We start from the raw sequence: 26,290 nt of genomic DNA, 5'->3' as shown, positions 1-26,290 counted from the left end.
TTATATTCTTCCTTTTTAAATACTTGTCCACTCTATACTTAAAACTTGGTAATAAAAAAATTCTCTGAAGAACTATTTTTAAATCAAACACTTGTTATATAAACATTTTTGAGAAAAAGATGAGTCTTTTATTTATTTAAAACAGTCTAACAATCGTATATTTCCATTACAGAATGAGTCTAAACTAAAGGCATCTAATCTAAATGAAATTCTCTTTCCCTAGTGCCCACCAAATATATGCAAAACCCATTACAACTTAAAATGAACATTTCTGCATCCAGTTTCCTTTAGGCAATCAAAAGCAAAATACTGCGGATGCTGGAAATCTGAAATAAAAACAGAAAATGCTGGAGAAGCTCAGCAAGTGAGGCAGCATCTGCGGAGAAAGAAACAGAGTTAACGTTTCAGGTCGAAGACCTTTCGTCAGAACTGGAAGATGTTAAAAGAGTTAAAGTTTTTAAGCAAGTACAGAGTCATGGAAAGGGGGGGGAGGGGAGGAAAGAACAAAAGGGAAGGTCTGTGATAGGGTGGAGGGCACGAGTGATTAAATGACAAAAGGGATGATGGTGCAAGGCAAGGAGGGTGGCAATGGGACAGGTTAAGAAACAAAAGATTAATCAGGAGTAGCTGTAAATGGCAGCAGCAGAACCATTACCAGCACTAGCTGACCGAAAAAATGGGAGCTGTGGTTATGATCGTCCCTTTTGTCATTTAATCACTCTTGCCCTCTACCCTATCAAAGACCTTCCCTTTTGTTCTTTCCTCCTCTCCCCTCCCCCTCCCCCTCCTTTCCCTGACTCTGTATTTGCTCAAAAACTTTAACTCTTAACATCTTCCAGTTCTGACGAAAGGTCTTCAACCTGAAACTTTAACTCTTTCTTTCTCCACAGATGCTGCCTGACTTGCTGAGCTTCTCCAGCATTTTCTGTTTTTATTCCTTTAGGCAATCATTTGTTAAAGCAAAGGAAGCACGGCAAAGATCTGTCTAGCACGGAAGAAGGAAGCAAAAAAAAAACTCCAACAAGCAGCTGGCAATTTTATTTAGAACTGCAAAAGCAGTGTATCTGAAAGTGGCAACAGACTGATTCAATTCTAAACACTCACAGGAATTTCATAAATATTTTGCTTTATACACACAAGAAATGACAGCTACAGGCAACCATAACTAGTGCTTTGTATTTTTAAATCGAGCAGACTAACATGGTACATCATAGTTATCTGTTTAAGAACAGATGCTAATATTCTTTCTTTCTGCAATCTAGTCCTCATTTCCCTATGGTACAGTATAGTTTTTACTTAATAATTGATTTTTTAAAAGCACCTCGTGGAGCACAATTGCCATTCCCAAATTTAAAAAAACTTACATTTCTTTCGCGAATCTCATGTAAAGTCAGATCTCAGAACGCTTTACAGGGTAAAGGGCACCAAGCAGGAAAGTAGAAGGGAAGAGAGGGGTTTAGAAGAAGGTGAAAACACAAGGAAAAGGGTTTTTTGGAGGCTTCTGAAAAAGGGAATTCCAGAAGATGGGGGAGTAGTGGCCAAAGCAGCATCTACTGATAGGTCGAGCAGTAGGTGAAGGAGAAGTAGGTGAATTTTATAAAAGTGGAGGGTACACCAAGGGTTGTACAGTTAGAGGAAATAGGGAGGGGGTGAGATCATGGAGAGATTTGGTGACCGTGAAGATTTGAAGATAACAATCTTAAAGTTAATCCTTTGGAGCTCATGGAGCCAGCAGAGGTTAGGGCAATGTGTATGCAACCCCTAGTATAGTTGAGGATATGGGGTGTAGTGCATTGGATGACGATTATAGAGGGTTGAAGAAGGGAAGACAACAAGGACAGCAACAGAGGAATATAGCCTCTAAATAATAAATGCATGGTTTAGCATTTCATAACCGAGAAGGGAGAGGTTGGGGCAGAGGCAGAGGGAGGCAAAGCTTATGAGATGAAAGAAATGAGTTTTAATAACGGGTCAGATACGGGGGAGAAAGCAGAGATCAGGATCAAACAGTACGTCAAGGTACCACACCTCTGGCTTTAACCTGAATTGACAACTGGGGAGATGGAATCAAGGTTGGATGTGGATAGTGTTACAGGGGGCTGAAGAGGATGATTTTGGTTTTGTCAGCATTTAGTTGGACGAAGTTCATCTTAAAGAATTCAAAATTAACATAACATGAGCCAAGGCTTGGGCTGGAGGTCAGGGACCAGAAGGACAAGAATACAAGTGGAGAGAGCTGGAAATCAAAGTGTGAAAACACAGCAAATTTTTTTTTAATATAAGGCGCTTACTTTTCAAGTATAAAAACTTAGAGCTCCGTATGCCATTCATTTTAGTCACTAAACCAGCATAGTAGAATAATATGGTGAAGCTCAGGCGATGTCAGCCATGGGGAATCCCTCTTGTCTCTTTCCCTCTTCCCCCAAAGTGTATAGTCAGTAAAAATTTGCACTGTTTGCACTAGACAAATAAAGGACTCCTGTAAGAATCTTATTAATAAATAGAATTATTACCCAAGTTGCGAGTGAGAATTATAAGAAACAACTCTTGGTATCTGATCTATAGCTGTTCTACAGGGAAGAGATCTGTACTGCATGTTACTTTAAAGGAAAGCTTTAGCCTTGGTGCCATTATAAAAATATTTACTTAAAACAACATTTAACTTCAGGATTTCGCAATAGATGGGAAAAATGTGTCAAACTTTTTCAAAGTGCTAAAATTACTGAAGGAGGAGGTTAGAGTAAACAAACAAAACCAGAAACTCACAGTAAATATTCTCCTCCCTGTCCGGTCAAAAGTAACACAGTAAACAGATGATAGGTGCCCCAGAATCCGCTTGTGCATCTTCATATGTAGATATACAGCAGTAGGAACAAGCTGACTGAGTCGAAAGCTCCCGGTAAGTTGTCGTGCCCGAATGGTATCCACTACAAACAAGAAAAAGAAACAGTTTACAATCTGCGAACCATAGGTGATATTGTTTGAAAAACAGAGCATCTAGTGACATTTGTACCATATCTGAATTAATTCAAAATTAGAAAAAAAATGAACCTTTTCTGTTTGGTGTTGTTACTCAATGAAAGAGCTCATGCACTACTTTAGCAAGGTTCAATAAAATCCATGCATTCACTTTAAAAAAAAGGAAATAACCACTAATTTATAATCTATATTCAGGATTCATTACACTATATTTTGCATGTGTGATGCAGAAAAGCAGTGACTGTCATGACACATATTACAATTGTAGGTAGCTCTAGTTAAGCATTTTAAATAGAAGGAGAATTTACATTATGTTGATAAAGCATTTTCAAGAAGTAAAGAAACCATCGCACCCCTTACCAAAGGGAGTGCACAGCAAATTAAAGCAAAGATTACAAGCTTAGTGCTTTAAAATCACCTTGAAAGGCCCCTACCTTAAAACAGAACCCCTACACTGCTGACATTAGTACACAGTTCCTTGAGTGGACTCTACAAGAACATCAATATTGTGATTTAAAAAAATAAAATAAACAAAGTTAAAGGAATGAGAGAATCCAGTCAGGGATCGGTGTCTACTCTTCAACCAGTCGATTAATATTCTATAGCGCTGCAATAGCAATCATTTCAGGGAAGCACAGATGTACTGACATTTCCATAGTGATGCTATCATTTCCCAATTCGGTACATTAAAATATTAATAAAAACAATGATGTACAGGGCCTCATAACTGCATCATTAGCTTGACTCACAACTACAAGACCTTTGACTTGAATCAGTCTTGACTAACATGCACATTAGCTTCCTGGGGAGGACAAGAATTACTAGTCTCAGTTGAATTTTCTGTTAGGTAGAAAAAAAGAGAGAAAGAGAAAGAGAGAGTGAGAGAGAAGTGGACTACAAAGAGGGAAGAAAAATGCTGGGAAATATGAATAAATAGCATATGTAACAACAATTGTACAATTTGGTGATAATAACAGTATGCTAACAGCTGTACCCCTTTAATATACTCAATGATAAACATTAAAAATGACAGTTGGATTCAATGAAAAATGTTTCACCTCTGGAATGCAAAACTGTACTTTGGGTGTGCCATTGTTAATATTTCAACTGCCTTTAGCAGTAAAGAGTGGCTTTTTTGTATGGATTGTTTTTTTATTTTAAAAAAACCCATCAAGTATACGTTCAACACCATACATTGTTGGTGTCTTTATTTTCCTGTTTGTGGAATTTCTTATCACTATAAAGCATACAAATCTGTATTTGTCAAATATAGTGAAAAAGAACTGCAACTGTCAGTGAAAAGTAATTACCACCCTCCCCCCACCTCCCTTATTTGCCCTCTTTTCTCCTCCTCCTCAGAATACCCACCACGTTCATTCAAAATGGAAAATAAATAATACAACCCGTCGACATTTTCTTGGAAACCATCAACAACCTTTGTCTTCACTCAGAGAGCTGAACTAATTAAGCAGATGGACTTTAATGTTGATATAAATGTAACGTAACACATTTTGATCAACAAATTTGTTTACAATGAGTCCTATTTTGAAAGTCCATTAGCAAATGTGGAAAAGGAAAAAGATTTGGGTGCAATTGTTGATAATTCTCTGAAGGCTCCCAGTCAATATGAAAGTGTTATACAGCTAACATACATCTGGAACATGTGTGTCTGTAAGTTCCAAATATGTTGCCCTATATGTCTAAATATCACTTGTTTGCAATAGTGTTTGTAGTTTTGGACATAATACCATCAAGTCCACTTGATCAGCACCCCTGCCACTGGACTCAATATCAATCTCCTCCTCCACTGCGGCTGCACTACATACTATCTACCTATGTTGACAGCACCTCCCAGCCTTGTATCCCCTACCGCCCGAAGGAAAAGCGCAGCAACATCACAAAAATACCTTCACATCCAAGTCACATCCTTTGTCCGTACTGGGTCAAAATCCTGAAATTCCCTACTCAACACCATAAAAGGAGCACCATCACCACAGTGAGAGCAGCGGTTCACAAAGATGGCCCAACATCTTCTCAGGGCAACTAGGGACGGCCATTAAATATGGTCTTGCCAGCATCACCATATTCAGTGAACAAATATGAAATAAAGAATTGGAATGGGCTTAGAGATCAACAAGAGTGATTCTGGTACATAGGGCTCTAAGTTAGGAGATATGATTTCATTGTCTGGGGGGAAGAGGGTGGTCATGATCAAGTACTTATGGGTCCTGCGAGGCATAAATGATATAAATTAAGTAAGCTTATTTGTTTTGGACTGTGAGCACAGAATTAGAAATGACAGTTTTAAAACTAAACAAGCTCCAAGCAAGACTACATAGAATATACAGCACAGAAACAGGCCATTTGGTCCAACTAGTCTGTGCAAGTGTTTATATTCCACACGAGCCTCCTCCCACCCTCTTCATCTAACCCTATCAGTATAATCTTCTATTTCTTTCTCCCTCATGTGTTTATCCAACTTCCCCTTAAATGCATCTATGCTATTCACCTCAATTACTCCTTGTGCTAGCAAATTCCACATTCTAATCTCTCTCTGGGTAAAGTAGTAAAATTAGAGATTAAGCAGGCGCAAATAGCATTCAAACTTAGGTCTTCTACTTGACTGTTCAATGCTTTAATTCTGTAACTATTGAATAGTGTTTCAAATATGCAATGCCGACAGAAAGATGTCATGGCTCCAATGGAGTATAACTTTACAATGTAAGCTTACAATGGAGATTGGCACTGAAGTATAATTGGCTTCAAACTACTTTCAATTATATGAGTTCCTGAATCCTTTGAGTTATTTACTGTGGCAGGGCATTGGAGATCAGTATTATGCATAATTTGCACAATATGGAGTTTCTGGAAACTACAAGTGCCCAATGGGGTGAGCCTTGGCTCAGTGGTAGCATTCCGTCTCAGCCCCCTGGAGCTCCCTCAGCATCATCCCCTTTGCCACCTCCTTTAGTCATTAAAAACCAAGAGTACCCTTTTCAACCATCCCTTTGCACCCTCCTGATACTCTTCCTCATTTACCAGGGACCAAATATGTCTGTATGGCCCATTGCAACTCCAGGTGGTACCTTTACACAATAGGTCATTAAGGAGCTTCATCTTCCCTTTTAGGTCTACCCATATGCACCATTCCTCGTCTGGGAGAACAGGCAGGAAAGCTGCTCCCTGCTTAGGCAGTTCCCAAAACAGTCACCGAGTCACGTGGAACAGCAGCTTGGGATGATTTGCCAGCCTATATTTCCTCCTTCGCTATTCTGTACCATCTCTCACAACTGAGATCTTTTGGGCATTGGTCCACATCTTACCATTCCACGGCAGTATCCGTAGCACGAGTAACACTGCATGCAAGCTTCTCTGCTCCACTATATCACATAGAGGGATGGCCAATGGAAATTGATACAGCAAGAAACTACATGCAACCATCTTCAGCCAGAAGTGCCGAGTGGATGATCCATTTCGGCCTCCTCCTGATATCCCCACCATCACAGAGGCCAGTCTTCAGCCAATTCGATTCACTCCACGTGACATCAAGAAACGGCTGAGTGCACTGGATACAGCAAAGGCTATGGGCCCCGACAACATCCCAGCTGTAGTGCTGAAGAGTTGTGCTCCAGAATTAGCTGCGCCTCTAGCCAAGCTGTTCCAGTACAGCTACAACACTGGCATCTACCCGACAATGTGGAAAATTGCCCAGGCATGTCCTGTCCACAAAAAGCAGGACAAATCTAATCCGGCCAATTACTGCCCCATCAGTCTACTCTCAATCATCAGCAAAGTGATGGAAGGTGTCGTCGACAGTGCTATCAAGCAGTACTTACTCACCAATAACCTGCTCACCGATGCTCAGTTTGTGTTCCGCCAGGACCACTCGGCTCCAGACCTCATTACAGCCTTGGTCCAAACATGGACAAAAGAGCTGAATTCCAGAGGTGAGGTGAGAGTGACTGCCCTTGACATCAAGGCAGCATTTGACCGAGTGTGGCACCAAGGAGCCCTAGTAAAATTGAAATCAATGGGAATCAGGGGAAAAACTCTCCAGTGGCCGGAGTCATACCTAGCACAAAGGAAGATGGTAGCGGTTGTTGGAGGCCAATCATCTCAGCCCCAGGACATTGCTCAGGATTTCCTCAAGGCAGTGTCCTAGGCCCAACCATCTTCAGCTGCTTCATCAATGACCTTCCCTCCATCATAAGGTCAGAAATGGGGATGTTCGCTGATGATTGCACAGTGTTCAGTTCCATTCGCAACCCCACAAATAATGAAGCAGTCCGAGCCCTGGACAACATCCAGGCTTGGGCTCATAAGTGGCAAGTAACATTCATGCCAGATAAGTGCCAGGCAATGACCATCTCCAACAAGAGAGAGTCTAACCACCTCCCCTTGATATTCAACGGCATTACCATCGCCGAATCCCCCACCATCAACATCCTGGGGGTCACCTTTGAACAGAAACTTAACTGGACCAGCCATATAAATACTGTGGCTACGAGAGCAGGTCAGAGGCTGGGTATTCTACGGCGAGTGACTCATCTCCTGACTCCCCAAAGCCTTTCCACCATCTACAAGGCACAAGTCAGGAGTGTGATGGAATACTCTCCACTTGCTTGGATGAGTGCAGCTCCAACAACTCTCAAGAAGCTCGAAACCATCCAAGATAAAGTAGCCCGCTTGATTGGCACTCCATCCACCACCCTAAACATTCATTCCCTTCACCACCGGCGCACTGTGGCTGCAGTGTGTACCATCCACAGGATGCACTGCAGCAACTCGCCAAGGCTTCTTCAACAGCACCTCCCAAACCCGCGATCTCTACCACCTAGAAGGACAAGAGCAGCAGGCACATGGGAACAACACCACCTGCACGTTTCCCTCCAAGTCACACACCATCCCAACTCAGAAATATATCGCCGTTCCTTCATTGTCGCTGGGTCAAAATCCTGGAACTCCCTTCCTAACAGCACTATGGGCGAACCTTCACCACACGGACTGCAGCGGTTCAAGAAGACGGCTCACCACCACCTTCTCAAGGGAAATTAGGGATGGGCAATAAATGCTGGCCTCGCCAGCGACGCCCACATCCCATGAACGAATAAAAAAAAAAGAAAATGCCTGATGCATGATAAAAAGCCATTCGATAAGAGGTGAAAACATTCAAAGTTTATATTTAAAAGCACCGTAATGTTAACTTAGAGTTTCAAGACAAACAGAAGAAAAACTTGCATTTATATAGTGCCTCATCATACCTCAGGATGTTACAAAAGTGCTTCACATCTAATTAATTATTTTTGAAGTGCAGTTTTGGACAAATGCAGCAACAAAATTGCACACAGCAAGATTCCATAATCAGCAAATGAGATGAACGATCAGTTAATTTTTTTTTGTAATTGGTTCAGGGGGGCTGTTGGCCAGGACACCAGGAACAGGCAGATGGAGCCTCAGCTTCAACATCTCATCCAAAAGATGGCACCTCCAACAATACAGCACTCTGTCAGTATTGCACTGGAGTGTCAGCCTACTTTATGGCCAACTAGAAGACTTGTATCCTTAAAGTCAAGAAAATACACTTGAGTATTAAGAACATTTGAATTGCAGTTAAAAACTTTGCACAGTACAATCCGATTTACATTTTAAAATAACAGTCAATAGTTGCACAGTTAAACTGGTTTTAAGATAATCAAGTGACATCGATCTGCTGACAATAATGGTCCAATGCAAAATGGAGTTTGAACATTCTCAAACTAGTTCCTATTAAGTCCGAGTTCAAGGCACAGAGCTGTCCCTAACTTAGCAATTTCACTCAGAAGAGGATAGCTGCTGTGGGAAATGCAAATGTCAGACTGGTGCAGTAGAGGGTGCTGTTCTGCAGTCAAGATTATGGCACACTGTTGAGCACAGAGAACTTTACTCTGTATCCTGCCTTTGCTACAACTGACCTGAAGGCAAGTAATATTGGCTGAATTCTGCAGCACTAACATCCTTTACATGGATGAGTAGAGAAACTTAAAAAAAAAATGGAGCTCAAAGCTTCTATTCTCTGTGTGCTGCCTCCCACGACCAGCTTAAAATCAAATTAACCTTGCAACTATTAATGGCAGAATTTTAAAAGGAAAATTTAACTGCATTGTAAATTAAAAATCAAAATCCTTAAAGTCATTTAAGACCAATATTTAATATTACACTACCTTAAAAGCACACAAACCTTTTCAGCTCCCACAAAATTTCAGTTTATTATGGTGTCAACATTTGCTTAAAGAGATTGTCATCTTATCAAGAGTTTTGGCCAGACTCAATTCCTATAACAATCTGATTTGCTTTTGAGTGAGGAATTTATTTTTTCCCCACTTTCCACCATCTCCAACTGATGGCAGACAGGCAACCTGTTTCCAGTCTCTGCCAGAATCAATGTAATCAATGGTGGGGAGGCATGCGAAAGTAGCTTAGGATGAGTCGCCCTCCAATTTTCCCTCTTTGTCAGGAAGCAGCAGCCACCCAAGGCAGTATGGCTGAGATCAGGAAATTACCACGTAAAGAACCATGGACACAACCACATCCTAACCATCGATCACACATGTTGGACCACTAAAACGGTGCACCACCAGTTCACATTTTACTAGTTTTTGTTAAAGCCAGTGAAAAAGAAACATTGAGTAGAATGGGAGTTACAATGTGTTAGCACAGTGTTTCACTTCTAGGGTTTAGATTTGAATCCAGCTCATAATGAAACAGTGCAGGACTCCTCTTTCTGTTATCCGGAAGGGTTTTATGTGAAATGAATTTTGGCTGTCTTAACTCAGTTCCTAGTGCATGAGTCCATAGCATGCACAAATATTGCCTCTGTGAATGATCTTGGCAAAAGGAAGCTAGGGTGACAAATGGGAAAATTCACATTTCATGCAGAGTGCTTTTGAGGTTGATGTTAAAACACATTGCGTGGCACAGTAGAGGGAGATTTACTCTGCATATAATCTATACTGTACATGGGCGGGCTTGATGCAAACACTGGGTGACCAAAATAGGGTTATTTTTTTAAAAAAGGTCCATTCCCTAGCAGGCATCCCTCAGTTTGATAAGAACAAGCACAGAAATTCAAAGAAAAACACATTTGTAGCACCAAAAACAGTCTGTGGCGTGCTGACATAATTGCATCCCAGTGCCCTTCTTAGTGTATCAGTAAGATAAAGAATCTTCACCTCAAAAACACCACCCCTATTAACTGTTCATCGTCTCTGAAATGGGCTGTCCCACTACAATGGCCCATGTGGCCTCGTAGTTGTCACTGGTACAATATCATTGAAAGCAGAGAATTTGGAATTTCCCAAATAAGGGAGAAATATAAAGGCTCACAATGCTAATGAATAAATCCAGCTTTAGATGTATATACCTGCGTGCTTTCATTTTAAACCTTACCTTTAAACTATATCATATATACATCATATTCTACATCTGATTAAATTTGAACATTCATAATCAATACCCACCTATTTTTAAAAGATAGAACCATATGGGACATTATATTTAAACAATTGTTGTAATAATATCTGAAAAATATTGAGATTCTTTCCATCCCGACCCAAAATAAAACTGGCCTAAATTTCCCATTTTCAGTGACGTGTAATACATGAAGGATTGATATACAGGATACATACATTTAAGAGGCTGCACAAATAACCACCCGTCTGACCACAGCATTTTGTACCATTATTCTACAAGCACTCATTACATGAATGTTTGATCTTATTCTGTGAAGTAACAGCACTTCAAAAAATTCCTACTGCTGAATTATCTAAGACAGGATGTTTTATTTTTTGCTTCTAAGATTTGTTCTACAATGGTAGTTAACTTACAAAATCCTTACAAATATTTTAAAACACAGAAAACAATTAAGTGCACACATTTAAACAACTTGCAATTCATCTGGTCATTTACCACAAATTCCCAATGGACTGATGCAGAAGACAAGCACTTAAAACCTGCAAAATGAGAAAGGATCATTTGGCCCTTCATGTTTGTTCCATCTAATGGGCTGATGATGTGTCCACCCTAACTGTTGTTATCCTAAATCTCCACCATTAACTTCAATCCTATCTACAGGCTTAAGCTCTCAACCCTCCTGAAATAAAGCACTTTTGAGGGAATCTGTAAATTCTTTTCAAATGGACATGTTCAATGCGTGTATCAATATATTAAATTTGCTATGCACTAGCATCACCACTGTCTCTCTCTCTCTCTGTCTCACACACACACGGTGGGCAGTAAAAATAGTAGATTTTTGGAGTGGGACCGCATCCCGGCTCCAACGCGCCCACTTCTGGGTTTAACACAGGCGCGTTAGGACGCGCGCACGCAACAGAAACCCAGAAGTCCCATCCCCACTTAAAGCTAGCGGGCCGATACTTAAATTGACAATGTACCTCATTGCGATAGTCAAAGCACTTAATTTTTTTGTGCATTAGAAATGTCAAATAAATTTAACCTTACCTGTTCGGGTTTCCCATCGCTTCTGATTCACATCGGTTGAAAGCAGGCGAGAAGGGCCGGATCCATGAGGTGAGTGCCTTTATTGCACGGCTTGTGGGCCCGGAGGAGCAGGAATGCCTCGTCATCCAGGCCCAACAAGCTCACCTGGCACGATAGGACCCACCTCGATCGGTCGACAACGCCGCCGCCGCCACCCCCCCCCCCCAATGCTGGACCCCCCCACTGATGCTGGGCACCCCCCCCCCCCCCGATGTCATCTGCATCCCCCCACCCTTCCAATTTCTTCCACGGCCCACGATCTCTCTCTACCCCCTCTCCGATTCGCGGCTCCTTTCCCTTCCGACAGGCAGCCAGCCTGTCAATCTGGCTGCCTGGCACGTGGGAAACCCAGAAGCACAAATACTTACCCTCAGTTGAGTTGCGATAGCCGACTGCGGCGCAGTCATTTGGCTTCCGGGTTCCCCATGCGAATATCTACGAGCGCGCTGGGTTCTCGGCTCCCAGCTAAAATCATGCCCCGTCACTCCTATTGCTAAACACTTCTAACACTAGATGGAGCTTCATAAGCTCTGGAAGTTGCAGATCCTCATACCTAAACTTAAAGCAACACTATTCAAACAGCCTCACAGCTCCAGGGCACTGCTAACCTCCTTCATTTTCCTCCTGGCCAACAGTAAGTTTGGAACAACTACTTACCATTGTCTTCTTACCAGGTTTCAGTTTACTCCCTTTCAATGTTTAAATAAACAATTCATTACATTTTTCTGAGTATTTTTCTCTAAGAGATCAATTCTGCAGGCTGTTCCTGCCGCTTCCCCTCCCATCGCCAGCTGCACATTTCTACCACCAGATGGAGCTTCATAAGCTCTCCATATATAGGATGACATAAATAGAATTTACAGCACAGAAACAGGCCATTCGGCCCAACCGATCTATGCCGGTGTTTATACTGCACACAAGCCTCCTCCCACCTTACTTATTCTCACCCTATCAACATTTCCTTCTATTTCTTTCTCCCTCATGTGTTTATCTAGCTTACACTTAAATGCATCTGTGCTATTCACTTCAACTACTCCCCAGCGTAGCAAGTTCCACATTCTAACCACTCTCTGGGTAAAGAAGTTCCTCCTGAAGTCCTTATTGGATGTATTAGTGACTATCTTATATTTATGCCCTCTAGTTTTGGACTCCCCCACAAGTGAAAACATCTTCCACATATCTGCCCTATCAACCCCTTCATAATTTTGAAGACCTCTTTAAGGTCACCTCTCAGTCTTCTCTCTTTTTAAAAAAAAAGCCCAAACCTGTTCAGTCTTTCTGATATTTGTACCCTCTCACTTCTGATATCATCCTTGTAAATCTTTTTTGCACTTTCTCCATCCATCTTTTGCTTCTATATCCTTTTTATAATATGGAGACCAGAACTATGCACAGTACTTGAAGTGTGGTCTAACCACAGGACCTCCGCTAGTATCCCAAACAGCAAGTACTGGTCACTGTACTCCAGCTCACTGGATACACCACGCGCTGTCACATAACCTCAACTTCAGAAAGGTAGAAGAAAAAACATTATATCAGATAGAAAACAACAAAAATGTTTGTACTGCACTAACACTCAGCATGAAACTGACACTTGAAACATCGTAGAATCATAGAATCATACAGCACAGGAGGCCATTCAGCCCATCATGCATGTGCCGGCTCTTTGAAAGAGCTATCCAATTAGTCCCACTTCCCCGCTCTTTCCCCATAGCCCTGTAAATTTTTCCTTTTCAAGTATATATCCATTTCCCTTTTGAAAGTTACTACTGAATCTGCTTCTACCACTCTTTCAGGCATTGCATTCCAGATCATAACATCTTGCTGTGTAAAAAAAAATTCTCCTTATCTCCCCTCTGGTTCTTTTGCCAATTACTTAAATCTGTGTCCTCTGGTTACCAACCCTCCTGCCAGTAGAAATAGTTTCTCCTTATTTATTCTATCAAAATCCTTCATAATTTTGAACACCTCTATTAAATCTCCCCTTAGCCTTCTCTGCTCTAAGGAGAACAGTCCCAACTTCTCTAATCTCTCCAAATAACTGAAGTCCCACATCCGTCCCTTATGTCTTTCATACTGTTCACAACCACCTTACCTACTGTTTTCAGATTCAGAATGACTGCTAATTGGGAAAGTCAGCGTCGGCTATATATACCATTCAAAATACTTTGAAGATACACTGACAAAAAAGCATTAAAAATGTAATTCTCATAACTACATTAGGTGGTCAGTTAGTCACGGGATTCAAAACCATGTTTGTCCACACAAATACAGCTGCTAGTTACAGCAGGGTTCAAATTAGCCTTTAAATTTCTTGTGCCTTCATTTTATTTACAAACTTCCTTTGCAGCACCTTCTCAAATATCTTTTGAAAATCCATATACACAATATCCACTACATTCCCTTTATCAATGCATTGAGTTATTTCCTCAAAGAACTAGAAGATTACCCCACAAAAAGAAACCATTCGGCCCATGTGTCATTGCCAGCTCTTTGCTAGAGCAATCCACCACTAATCCCACTTATCTGCTTTCTCCCCATATCCCTGTACCTCGCTGCTTTAAATATTTATCCAATTTTCCGTTAACGATGCAACGGTCTCTGCCTCAACCACTCCCTGTGGCAAAGCATTCCATGCTCCAACAACTTCCTGTGCAAATAAATTTCTCCTAACTTCGCTGCTCACTGTCTTAGTGACAATTCATCACCAATTCCCCAACTAGTGGAAATAATCCTTCCCCATTCACTTTGTCAAAACCCTTCAGAATCTTAAAAACCTCTATTAAATAGGAACATAGGAACAACATGAGTAGGCCATTCAGTCCCTCGAGCCTGTTGCACCATTCAATTAGATCATGGCTGATCTGTATCTTAACTCCATTTACCTGCCTTGATTCCATATCCCTTAATACCCTTGTCTTACAAAAATCTATCAATCTCAGTTTTGAAATTTTCAATTGACCTAGCCTCAACAACCTTTCGAGGGAGAGTTCCAGATTTCCATTATCCTTTGTGTGAAAAAGTGCTTCCTGACATCACCCCTGAACAGCCTAGCTCCAATTTTAAGGTTATGCCCCCTAGTTCTAGACTCCCCACCAGAGGAAATAGTTTCTCTATCTACCCTATCAAATCCTTTAAACATCTTAAACACCTCAATTATATCACCCCTTAATCTTCTATATTCAAGGGAATACAAATCTAGTCTATGCAATCTTTCCTCATAATTTAACCCTTTTAGCCCTGGCATCATTCTGGTGAATCTGCGGTGCACCCCCTCCAAGACCAACATATCCTTTCTGAGGCGCGATGCCCAGAACTAAACGCAGTACTCCAGATGCGTCTAACCAGAGCTTTATGCAACTGTAGCTTGACTTCCACCCCTTTGTATTCCAGTCCTCTCTTAGCGTTCTTTGCTCCAGTGGATGTAGTCCGAGTATCTCAAATCTCTTCGCATAATCAGTTTCTCATCTCTCGCATCATCCTGTTGAATCAACGCTCTCTATGGCTTTAATGTCCTTTCCGTAATACGGCATCCAAAATTACACACAGTAATCTAATTGTGGTCTAACCAATGTTTTGAACAAATTTATTACTTCTTTGCTCTTGTACTCTTATGCCCCCATTTAATAAAACCTAGAATGTTGTTGGCCTTTTTTATGGCTTTTTCTACCTGACCTTCCAATTTGAATCCCTAGGTCTCTATTCATCCACACTGTTCAGTGTCTTCTATTAGTGTATACTCCCATTCCTACATACTCCATTAAATTTGTTAGACACGACCCATGGTTGTCTTTAAATGGCCATGTCTTTCTAGGCGAGTGTTAATTTTATCCCATATTATTATCATCTCTAGAAACTTACCTAGCCAAATAGTGTCTTATGTTTGTTGCCTGTAATGATCATGTGCGAAAATCAGTTTGGGCTGCCTTAATCCAGTTCATAATGGATATGGGCATACAGCACAAAATTACCCCTAATTTGGCTCTGATTGACAATATCACTAAGATATGCTTAAGGATGGTAGGTAGAAGATGGAAAAAAATGATACACTGGTGCTGTAGAGAGTGCTCTTTTGAGCTTAGGGCAGAGTAGAGGTAGTTTTGCTCTGCATCTGCTGTGCTACACCTAACCTAGTAGTGCTCGATGCTGATATGCGGTACCTGAAATGGGAAAATGTTCCATTACCAGTACTGGCATGCTTTCATTTGAATAGCAGGAAAAACTATGGTTCTAATGAAGGATTCCACCCAAAACATTAACCAATCTTTCCCTTTTAGATACTATCAACTTGCTGTGAATTCCCAGTATTTTCTGGTTTTCCTTTCAAAGATATGATGGCTAGGTAACACTGAAAGTGCAGTGTCATTAGTGCTTTTATTGACAGTCAATAAAATATTTTTGGGTTTATACATCATGAATCTAGCAATGCACCCTAACTTTCTGCCTTATTAAGTTGCCGTCTTCGTCTATTTTATTGATCTACAAAAATTCCCAATTTTCCTTCCTGCTCCACCTATAACAAAATTCATCAGATGACCACAATTAATTTTTATTTAATATCTGTATACACATTGGGCCAGAATTTGCTGGAAACTCGCACCATAGTATTGGCACATCTTCAGTGTATGCCAATACTACGGCACAGATGCATTTTCCAGGAAACTGTGGCACAGGTGCCTCAAGCCATTACTTGTGCCACACCAAAATTTCCTGGGATCCTCTGCGCCACTCCGCTGTGACCCTAGCCGAAACAGTGAGACTTGTATTATAGCTCCGCCCTCCCCTATAAAATCAATGGCGATGTCCAATTTGCTGTATTAACGCTGCTCTGATCGCCGCTGCTACTTAGACTGATCCAGAACAGTGCTGGCGACCTGGCAGCGGTGTGATTTGTATTGAAGGAAGAGGAATGCAAAATTGAATTGGGGAACTTTAACAAGTTGGAAAAGGTACTGGCTTGGTGTTAAACTAACTTAACGGCGATTATCCTTAGCAGAATCAACACAAATTGAGATGTGTATGCGCAGATAACAGAACCAGTCGAATACCCAGTAGTTGAAGACGCTGACCAACTTGAAGCAGAACTTTTACCCGTTGCAAATATCAAGACCTTTGATAATAACTTTTTAAAAAAAGACAACTATACTTGTTTTAGGTTGATGACTCATTCACCCTATCTGGGAACACAGGATTTTAAATAAGTTGGTAGTAGGTCTCCAGGTATCTCCGGGCCACTTCCTGGTCACTCTTTCTGATTGGACTCTTGCAGTTCACAGCAGATTTTCCATCATCCAGCTCTTTCATCACTTAGGCTTTAACAGTGAATATTTAACTTTGGATAAACACCCAAATAATTAATTTAATACAGCATGGTATACTAGCTGGAGATTGTCGCACCTTTTTATATTCTTATCTGTTAGCACTAAGGGATCAATACATTGGCTCTTTTTGAGTTCGCCAGCAAATTTTGGATCAAATTCCCCACTGGAGAACTGGGGCATACAAAAGTCTAATTCATGGCGTTCGTGACAATATGCACTGTTCCAGCAAATTCCAAGCCATTATCTATGGATTAAACTCAGATGCCTAGGAGAAAATCATTTGCTTGTTCTACCCACAAAGGGGGATATAAGAAAGAATCTTTAAAAACTGACCAGTCTCAGATATTCAGAAATGATCCAGAAATTCTTCTTGAATTGAAGAACTTTTTCGGCCATACCATAACTTCCTTCAACTAATCTATATTCTCATACTATACAGAACCAGCCTGTTTCTCAACCCTCTACGAGTTATGGATGTAACTGAATATTCAGTTCCCCCCACCCATCAAAATTTGTTTTTCTATTTGTCTTCCCCAATTTTAAATGTAATATTTCCTAGTTCTCTCTTACCTTATCTCTTTACTTTCCAAATTTCTTATCTATCTATAAAAATTAATAGTCTTGCATCTAATATGCATACCTCGCATCTCAATGTCAGACACTGTAAGTATCCTTGGTCCAAAAATCCTGACTGAGTGAAATAAATAGAGCAATAAATTAATTTTAAGTGAACAATGTGGATTAACTGCAGTGGAATTACAGAGTTATCAAAAATTACCAATGAACAACTAAGCAGCAAAAAGATACCAATGACCAAGCTGCGCACAACATAAAACTTTCAATAAAGAGTGAACAAGTGGCAGAAAATGAATCAATAGCTACCATTAAAGAAACAGCAACTAAATGGGACAGTACAAATCAATGAAATTTCTCAAGATTTCTTAAAAATAATGATCTCATTGTCATCTTGGTTTCTCACTAAGCCCAGGATATACGTCTTACATGATTTACATACAAGATAACAAAAAAACCAAAATGATTTATATTTATCTGTATAATTTAATCTGACTTTTTTGCTCTAAGAATGTTTATTTGTAGAAGCACAACCTCTCTAGTGAGTCTTAACCTAGAGTTTATGTCCTTGCTTACAGATTATCTTCTTCAGGTGGATTTTGGTGCTCATTTCTTGGTGACTTCAAGTCGGGCCCGATCATGCATTCATGGCTTCTGACCAGGCACCTAATATTTATCTTGGGACCTGTTATTTTTCATTAAAAAGCACTTTGGAAGATGACTTGATTCCCTTTGACCATTTCTCTCTTTGGCCTTTGATTTGGGACTTAATTGTCCTTTGTCACCTCCAACACAGCATTCTTGCATTCACCACTGAGCACAATTTTCCTAGGAGCTATTATTTTTGATCACACGCAGTTTGAAGCATTAATTACATATTACTTCTTTCTTTTTGATTTAAAATGGAGCTGTATCATGTGCACTTAGTCTTTGGCCTGGCGATCTGCACATGCACGATTGGTGCCCATTTTCCATGACACAGATTATTGTCAATTTTGTAGCAAAATTTGGTCAGTATTTGTAGATTGCACTTTGCTGCTTTTTATGGGAGGAAGGGGGGTGGGAGGAGGAAAGTGGCAGTTCACTCAGCCTATGTGACCTGTCTGATCTCTGGTTTTATATAACACATTGCGAGTTACATGATATATTACTCCCATCGTTATACAACAACACATTCTCAGACTCACCAGCAGCAATGCCATGGGAGATCCAGGATTACGGCTTGAAACAAATTTTCTTGTTTCTTATTCTTTTCTTTGCATCTTTATTCTGCCATTCAGTCCCAGTATAGTTGTATTATGTAATACAACTGAATCTCTCAACTTTTCTCAAACATATTTCTCTGTCGCTGTTTACCCGTATAATGTTTCCTGGGTTTTTATCTGCCCCCAACAGTATTAAGATGTGGCCTTTCGAAATCTGGCATTCTAACCCCACTATGCTTGAAGTTAATCCTCACCAATGTCTACGGTCAAGCTCATTTGTGGTTAAACATCCTCCACCACCTAGTTACTAACCTTAGGTACAATAATCTTTTCAGAAATTTCATAAATCAAACCTGGATTAGCTCAAATTTATTTTTGCCCCACCTTATCCAAATTCTAGATAATTAAAGTTACCCATGACCACAACTGCACCTTTCTAGCCACCTCAAATGATTCTAGAAAAAAAAGATATCTCATCACATATCTCAGAAACATCCCAAAATGCTTCACATATACTGAATTACTTTGAAGAGCAATGACTTGTGCAGGGAAACATTGCAGTCATCTTATGGATAAGATACTATAAACAGCAATGAGATGAACGACCATTTAATCTGTTTTTAGTGGTTTTGCTTGAGCGAAGACTGTTCACAAGGACTGTGGGAAAACACCTGCTCTTCTCAGAAGTGTCATGGGATATTTAATATCCACATGAACTGCTGGAACACACAAATGGGACCTCAGTTTAACGTCTCACCCGAAAGACTCCACCGCTGATGTTGCGGTACTCATTACTGCATTGAAACAACAGCCTAGATGATATGCTCAAGTCTTGGAGTGGAGCTTGAACTCTCAACTTCCTGAATAGATTACTTTGTTGCTCAGCTCTACTGATCATTAATATTTATCAAGGACATGATTTTAGCCTGGGAAAATGGGTGTGTTGGGGGCAGGAGGCAGTAACAATTGCAAAAATCTAAAATCATTTCCAGTTTTCACGGGGGCGGGTGACCTGCTCTCAGGAGGCGGGTCGGGCATTAAAAGCCTTGAAGGAGGCTCAGGGCCTCCATTTTCAAAGCTTTTTGATTTTAGCCCCTGGGGGCTGGGATTCCCAGGCCTTCTACTTCAGGCCATGTGAGAGGAGGCGAGAAGGCCCGAAACTGCAGGTAAGTGCCTTTATAGCACAGCTTGTGGGCCCGGAGGAGCAGAAGAGTTTCCCCCAGGCTGAACAAGCCTACATGCAGTGACCCCCAACGATCTCTGACCCCCCCCTCACGATCTCTGACCATCCCCCACGATGACCCCCCGATGGCTGACAGCCCCCCTACCCCCTCCATGACTGACCACCACCCCCCCCACCCTGGTGACCTCTGTACTTCCGGGTTTCCTATCAGGAATTCCACCCCCCGCCCCCTTCCTGGCTCCGGGCTAAAATCTTGCCCCAATAATCTATTTCCCACCTTGATGTCACAGAACGTATTCAACACAACTGCACTATTCACTTGTTCCCAGTTAACTCATTCTAGAAACATGTAACAGCTGCTCCTCCCTCTACTCCACTAATCAACATTAAACTGGCATTATTCCAAACAACAACGATACAAATCTCTTGACAATCTCCAGGAATTAACCACATATAAGTGGAATATAACACTAACTGATATGTATGCTTTCATGCTATGACAGTTCATTCCTATTACTCTTTACATTTAGAGACCTTCCAAATCTCATCGCATCTTTGTCCCTTCTCATGCGGTGTTCATCACATTAAAAGTGCACAGGCGCCCCTAGGGCTATAATTCCACAGTTCTGATGTACACGATATAATGTGGACAGTCTTAACCCAATTTCTACTGGGCACTGATTGACAGCACAAACCTTATAATTCAGCACGGGATGATACTAAACTGGCACCTTATAAGTACGAGTAGTGTAGTAAACAGGGACATTCACACTGATAAAAGAGTAGTGCTCTTCCACAGTCAGGTACATTGTTCCAGAGTCAGGTACATTATTACAGCAGAATAGTGGGAATTTTACTCTGCACCTCACTATACGATACCTGAAGATTCAAAAAATAGAAAACTGTGCCATTCTATCAGTATCGCCATCCCTCACACTAATCATCATGCAAACATAAGAGACAATGAACTGGTAAAATAAATATTGTTTTGACCATTACCAAAATGAAACAGAACCCAACATAAACATACCTATATTAGGTGGGCTGCCATAATTGATTGGTGGCTCAGGGGGCCTCCCTCGATGCAATGCTGCGAGTGCAGAGCCTTTCCATACCACATGTTTACAACCTGTTTTTTAAATTTAAAAAAAATTCAGAATTGTCATAATGAGTACGCTTTGTAATGAAGAAGAAAAATTATGACATTGGTTTACTACTTAGCTGCTCGTACTTTTGTTTGTTCGAAGCAAAGACTGTCTTCCAGCTCCCAGTAACGAATGCACTCCTGGCACACTCTGTGGGGTCTCTTTCTCTAGGAGAGGTCCAAGTCGCTGACATATCTGAAGGAGATGATCTGGAGCTATGTGTCTATGAGTTTTCACCTTTTTAATAGACAGAAAAAAATGTTTGCTATCAGAAATAAGCATGAGAAATTATTAAATACCAGCATTCAATACAAAGATTGTTTATCCTTCATCAATATCCATTTTCTTTTCAACAATATCTCATAGCAAAAAAGAACAGTGTACCTTCATTTTACAAATCTGCTGAGTCATATATACATACATTATATAATATATAAATATTACTATAATACATTTCACTGGCTGTTCCCCTATATTTAGGGCATAAGCCAAGCAAAGACCTGTGCAGTACGGATCAGATTGTACTGTAAAATCTAGTTAAACAGGTAGCCAGCAGCTTGCAGAAAGCAGCTATCACCGTTATCATCTAGCCTCTAAATAAAGACTGGGACAATTAATGTACATTTTCACTAAGATCACATGAAATAGCTCCAGAAAATTTGAGAATCATAAAATTTTCCAGCACAGAAGGAGGCCATTCATTCCATTGGGCCCGATATTAGGAGGGAGGCAAATTGGCAGCGGGGGGTCGACTGGGTGGGTGGGTAACGTGCCCAGTGAAATCGGTAGGTTTGGCACGCGATCATAAATAAATTGAAGCCACTTACCTTGGCTTCCGGGTTTCGCGCTGGAAAGCTGCACAATGGGCGGACTGCGCACCCACATCATAGACTGTCAGCTGGAGGAACCCTATTTAAAAGGGCAGTCCTCCACTGACTGATGCTACAGAAAATAGGCAAAATTACAGCATGGAGCATCCCAGGGGGAAGGCTACTCCCAGGTTTAATGATGCCTCACTCCAGGCCTTACTGGATGGGGCGAGGAGGAGGGAGATCTTCCACCCAGAGGACAGGAGGAAGTGGCCTGCCTCTGCCACCACGAAGGCCTGGCTCAAGGTGGCAGAGGAGGTCACCAGCACCACCAGCATATCATGCACCTGCATACAGTGCAGGAGGCGCTTCAATAACCTAACCAGGTCAGCCAAAGTGAGTACACTTACTAATTCCCCTACACTCTGTCTGCCACATCACCGCCCCCACCTCACATTTCCTTCTGCACTGCCAACACTACTCTATCACATCACTCCTCACACCCACTGAACCCTCATCCTCATCTTACCTGCACTTCCTCACCTCGCCAGTACTCATCCCACCACTACCACTCAACCCAATCCTCATACAATCTCATGGCTCTGTCTCATACTCACCCTCTCATGCATCTCTTTCACGATCAGCTTCACCCCACCTGCCACTACCAGTGCTGCAGCCACAGGGCATGCATCACGTATGTGTAGTAGGAAGCATAAGGCAAACGTGTCGTGAGCATGAAGGGGATGCACAAGGGTGTTTGAAGGTTTGTCATGGCTTTTACTTATATTTGATTTCTGATCAACTCACATTACATATTATATTGTCACCACTACTGCCACTTCTTGGCCATTCTTGACTGGCTTGTGCAATAAGGCCCTTTCATGAGGTTCTCAATGAACACCCTAGATGCCACCAACTGGGTCACCCTACAGTGGGTGTATGTGTAGTTGCACGACTACTTTGTGCAGGTGCCTGTGCGCCGCTCCGTGTTGTGTAGCTCCACGTGGCGGAGGCGGATTGCCGATGGGAGTCCCGCATGCGGGGGCTGCGTGCGCACCAATTCGCGTTATTGGGGAACCTGGAAGTGGACGGGTTGGAGCCGGGCTCTGGACCCGCTCTGGGATTCCCCAATTTTAGAAGCCCCCACCCCCCCAGCCACAAACGCACCCGCTCAGCCACCCGAAAATTGACCCCATTGTGTCTGTGCCGGCTCTTTGAAAGAACTATCCAATTAGTCCCACTCTCCTGCTCTTTCCCCATAGCACACCAAATTTCTCCTTTTCGAGTAAATATCCAATTCCCTTTTGAAAGTTACTATTGAATCTGCTTCTACTGCCCTTTCAGGTAGTGCATTCCAGATCTGCATTAAAAAATTCTAATTTCTCCCATGGATTTATAACCATCTGAGTCCTTTGGTTACTGACCCTCCTGCCAGTGGAAACAGTTTCTCCCTTTCTACTCGTCAAAATCCCTCATAATTTTGAATACTTCTATAAAATCTCCCCTTAACCTTCTCTGCTCTAAGGAGAACAATCCCAGCTTCTCTTAATCTCTCCACATAGCTGAAGTCACTCATCCCTGGTACCATTCTGGTAAATCTCCTCTGCATCCTCTCCAAGGCCTTGACGTCCTTCCTAAAGTGTGGTGCTTGGACACAATATACTAGATGAGGCCTAAACAGTGATTTATAAAGGTTTACCATAACTTCCAAACATTTCTAGAGATCTTAACAATATTATAACTTAGCTTCATTGCTGTTCCGCGTAGAATATATATTTTTTTATTCGTTCATGGGATGTGGGCATCGCTGGCAAGGCCAGCATTTATTGCCCATCCCTAATTGCCCTTGAGAAGGTGGAGGTGAGCCGCCTTCTTGAACCGCTGCAGTCCGTGTGGTGAAGGTTCTCCCACAGTGCTGTTAGGTAGGTATTTGACACAACAGGAAAGCTGCGTTACGGGAAAGACTAATATAATAAAGATTTTTATTATATTAAATCCCAGAAGAATCAACTGCAGTTAAACAAAATAAAACTCTTGAGTAGTATGAATGTATATCCCGTGTACCTTGCGACGACATAATCTTTTACATTTTGCTGGATGGTTCAGCACTCACTAACTCACTTTTGTTAAGGATAAACGACAATGACCGTGGTGCTTTGTGGGGTTTTCTCCCCCCTAGTTTGAAGCAACTATAATTTTCTTAGCAGTTACTAAATAAAGAGATGCAAACGGGTCACCATTCATGCTCCTTCTAGCCCTACAAAATAAGTCAGTGCTAGAGGTATTTTGCCACGTTTTCTGAGCAGCCATGACCACTGGTTAGGTGGCTAGTACTTATGGCGGCACACAGGTTGGTAACTAAAAACTGCATCAGGGTAGGACCCCGATTTTTATATTGCAAGTAGGCACCAAGCTGAAAGAGTCGGGTCAGAAACGGCGGTGGACAGGTCAGGAGCAGGATCTGGTGGTAAATTCAGCCCTGCAATTTTCGGAGAGCTACCACCCTGTTCCTGCCCAGCGATTTACAATTTAAAATTTACAGAGCTGCCCCGCCCACCCCCTTCACACTCAACAACCTAATGGATAAAGGAATCAACTGGTATACGATTTACACCAGTATGAATGCACATCCCGTGTACCTTGGGACGACATAATCTTTCACTTTTTGCTGGATGGTTCAGCACTCTCATTCACTCATCGATGTTAAGGATAAACTACAATGACCGTGGTGCTTTGTGGGAGGTTCCCCCCCCAGTTTGAAGCAACTATAATTTTCTTTGCAGTGACAAAAATAGAAAGGAGGGAATCGGAAGTACAATCTCTAAATTTGCGGACTACACCAAATTAGGGGGTGTAGTTAATACAAAGGAAGAATGCGTCAAAATGCAAGAGGATATTAATAAACTGGCAGAATGGGCGTGTAATTGGCAAATGAATTTCAATACAGATAAGTATGAGGTGATGCATTTTGGTGGGAAGAATAAGGAGGCCACATACTGCTTGGATAATAAGAGTCTAAACAGGACAGAGTACTGTGCAGTTATGGTCTCCCTATTATAAAAAGGATATAGAGGCATTGGAGAGGATGCAAAAAAGATTTACAAGGATGATACCAGAACTGAGAGAATATCCTTATCAGAAAAGGCTGAACAGGCTGGGGCTCTTTTCTCCAGAAAAGAGAAGGCTGAGGGGTGTCCTGAAAGAGGCCTTTAAGATAATGATAGGGTAGACGTAGAAAAAATGTTTCCACTTGTGGGGGAGTCCAAAACTAGAGGTCACAAATATAAAATAGTCGCTAATAAATCTAATAGGGAATTCAGGAGAAACTTCTTTACCCAAAGAGTGGTAAATGTGGAACGCACTACCACAAAAAGTAGTTGAGGCGATGAGCATAGATGCATTTAAGGGGAAGCTAGATAAGCAAATGAGGGAGAAAGGAATAGAAGGGTATCCTGATAGGGTTAGATGAAGTATGGAGGGAGGTGCATAAATGCCGGCATAGACCAGTTGGGCCGAATGGCCTGTTTCTGTGCTGTAGTTTCGATGTATAGCACTTAGACATCCAGACCTAAATGCCCCTGTTTCAATTATTGAGACTATCCTGAGTTAGCAGATCTTGTCTGGGGCAGTAGTAGGGACTCCATAATTGGCTGCAGTGCTCCTGGACTAAGGAAGGGAAAACAAAGAATGGTCATTTGGATCAGATACCGATGGTATTACCCATGGAACTGCACCCTAGAAGCCAACAAAATCAAGGAGGGAAAAAATCTTACTAATTTAGGGGGAAATAACTGTAATATCATTAATAGAATTCCATCTCAGAAAATAGAAATATTCAAAAAGTAGATTATTTTGTTGCACTAACATTTCCTCATGAATTTCTGTCTTGTGAATAAAATATTTACTAAATTCATTTATGAGAAAAAGTCTGCACTGCCCTAAAATGTAAACATTTTTTAAAATAACTGTTTCTCCAGCCGACACAATTTTAAAAAGTTTTCTAGCAATAGTGATGCAACAAATAATGCAATACAGCTATACAAAGTTCAATAAGGTTTTCACCCACTTGGCTCTCCTTAGAACACAGACTTGCTAGGATTATAGTAAGAATGAGAAGATGTACTTATACGAGGGAGTTGAAAAACTAGGACTGTAATCATTGGAACAGAGAAGGTTAAAGGGAATCTATAGAAGTGCTCAAAGTTTTTTTTGAAAAAAGGTTGAGAAGATAAATGGTGAAAGATTATTTCCATTTGTCAGTAACCAGTAGGCATAAAGTAGGACTTTGTACTGAAAGCATAAAGGAGGAGATAAGGAGAATTTTTTTCACATAAATGGTTATTATAATACAGAATATACATCACCAGCAGTGGCTATTGAAGCAAAGTAAATCACTTCATTTAAGAGGGAACTGGATTGGATAAACACTTGAAGAGGACAAATATTAACGATTAAGCAGATTTAAGTAGATCATTCCAAATGTGGAGTTTGTACTGACACAGGTACAAGTAGCCCCTTTCTGTGCTGAAATTTCTATGAT

General features: G+C 41.3%; 1 protein-coding gene across 3 annotated transcripts in view; it reads right to left on the bottom strand.

Annotated features, from left to right (window-relative positions):
- Nucleotides 1-26,290, bottom strand: part of phip (pleckstrin homology domain interacting protein) — a 219,148-nt gene that overhangs the window by 187,565 nt on the left and 5,293 nt on the right. For all 3 annotated transcript variants that reach the window (XM_067984931.1, XM_067984932.1, XM_067984933.1), the window contains exons 5-7: nt 21,028-21,178; nt 20,827-20,925; nt 2,767-2,927 (exon numbers count right to left, since the gene is read on the bottom strand). In XM_067984931.1, the coding sequence (XP_067841032.1) occupies nt 2,767-2,927; nt 20,827-20,925; nt 21,028-21,178 (411 nt within the window). The remainder of the gene's footprint in view (nt 1-2,766; nt 2,928-20,826; nt 20,926-21,027; nt 21,179-26,290) is intronic.

Source organism: Heptranchias perlo, chromosome 5 (genome assembly GCF_035084215.1).
Source record: "Heptranchias perlo isolate sHepPer1 chromosome 5, sHepPer1.hap1, whole genome shotgun sequence".
Classification (NCBI taxonomy): Eukaryota; Metazoa; Chordata; class Chondrichthyes; order Hexanchiformes; family Hexanchidae; genus Heptranchias; species Heptranchias perlo.
Note: the sequence above shows the minus strand (reverse complement) of the source record. Positions and strands in the feature narration are given on the sequence as shown.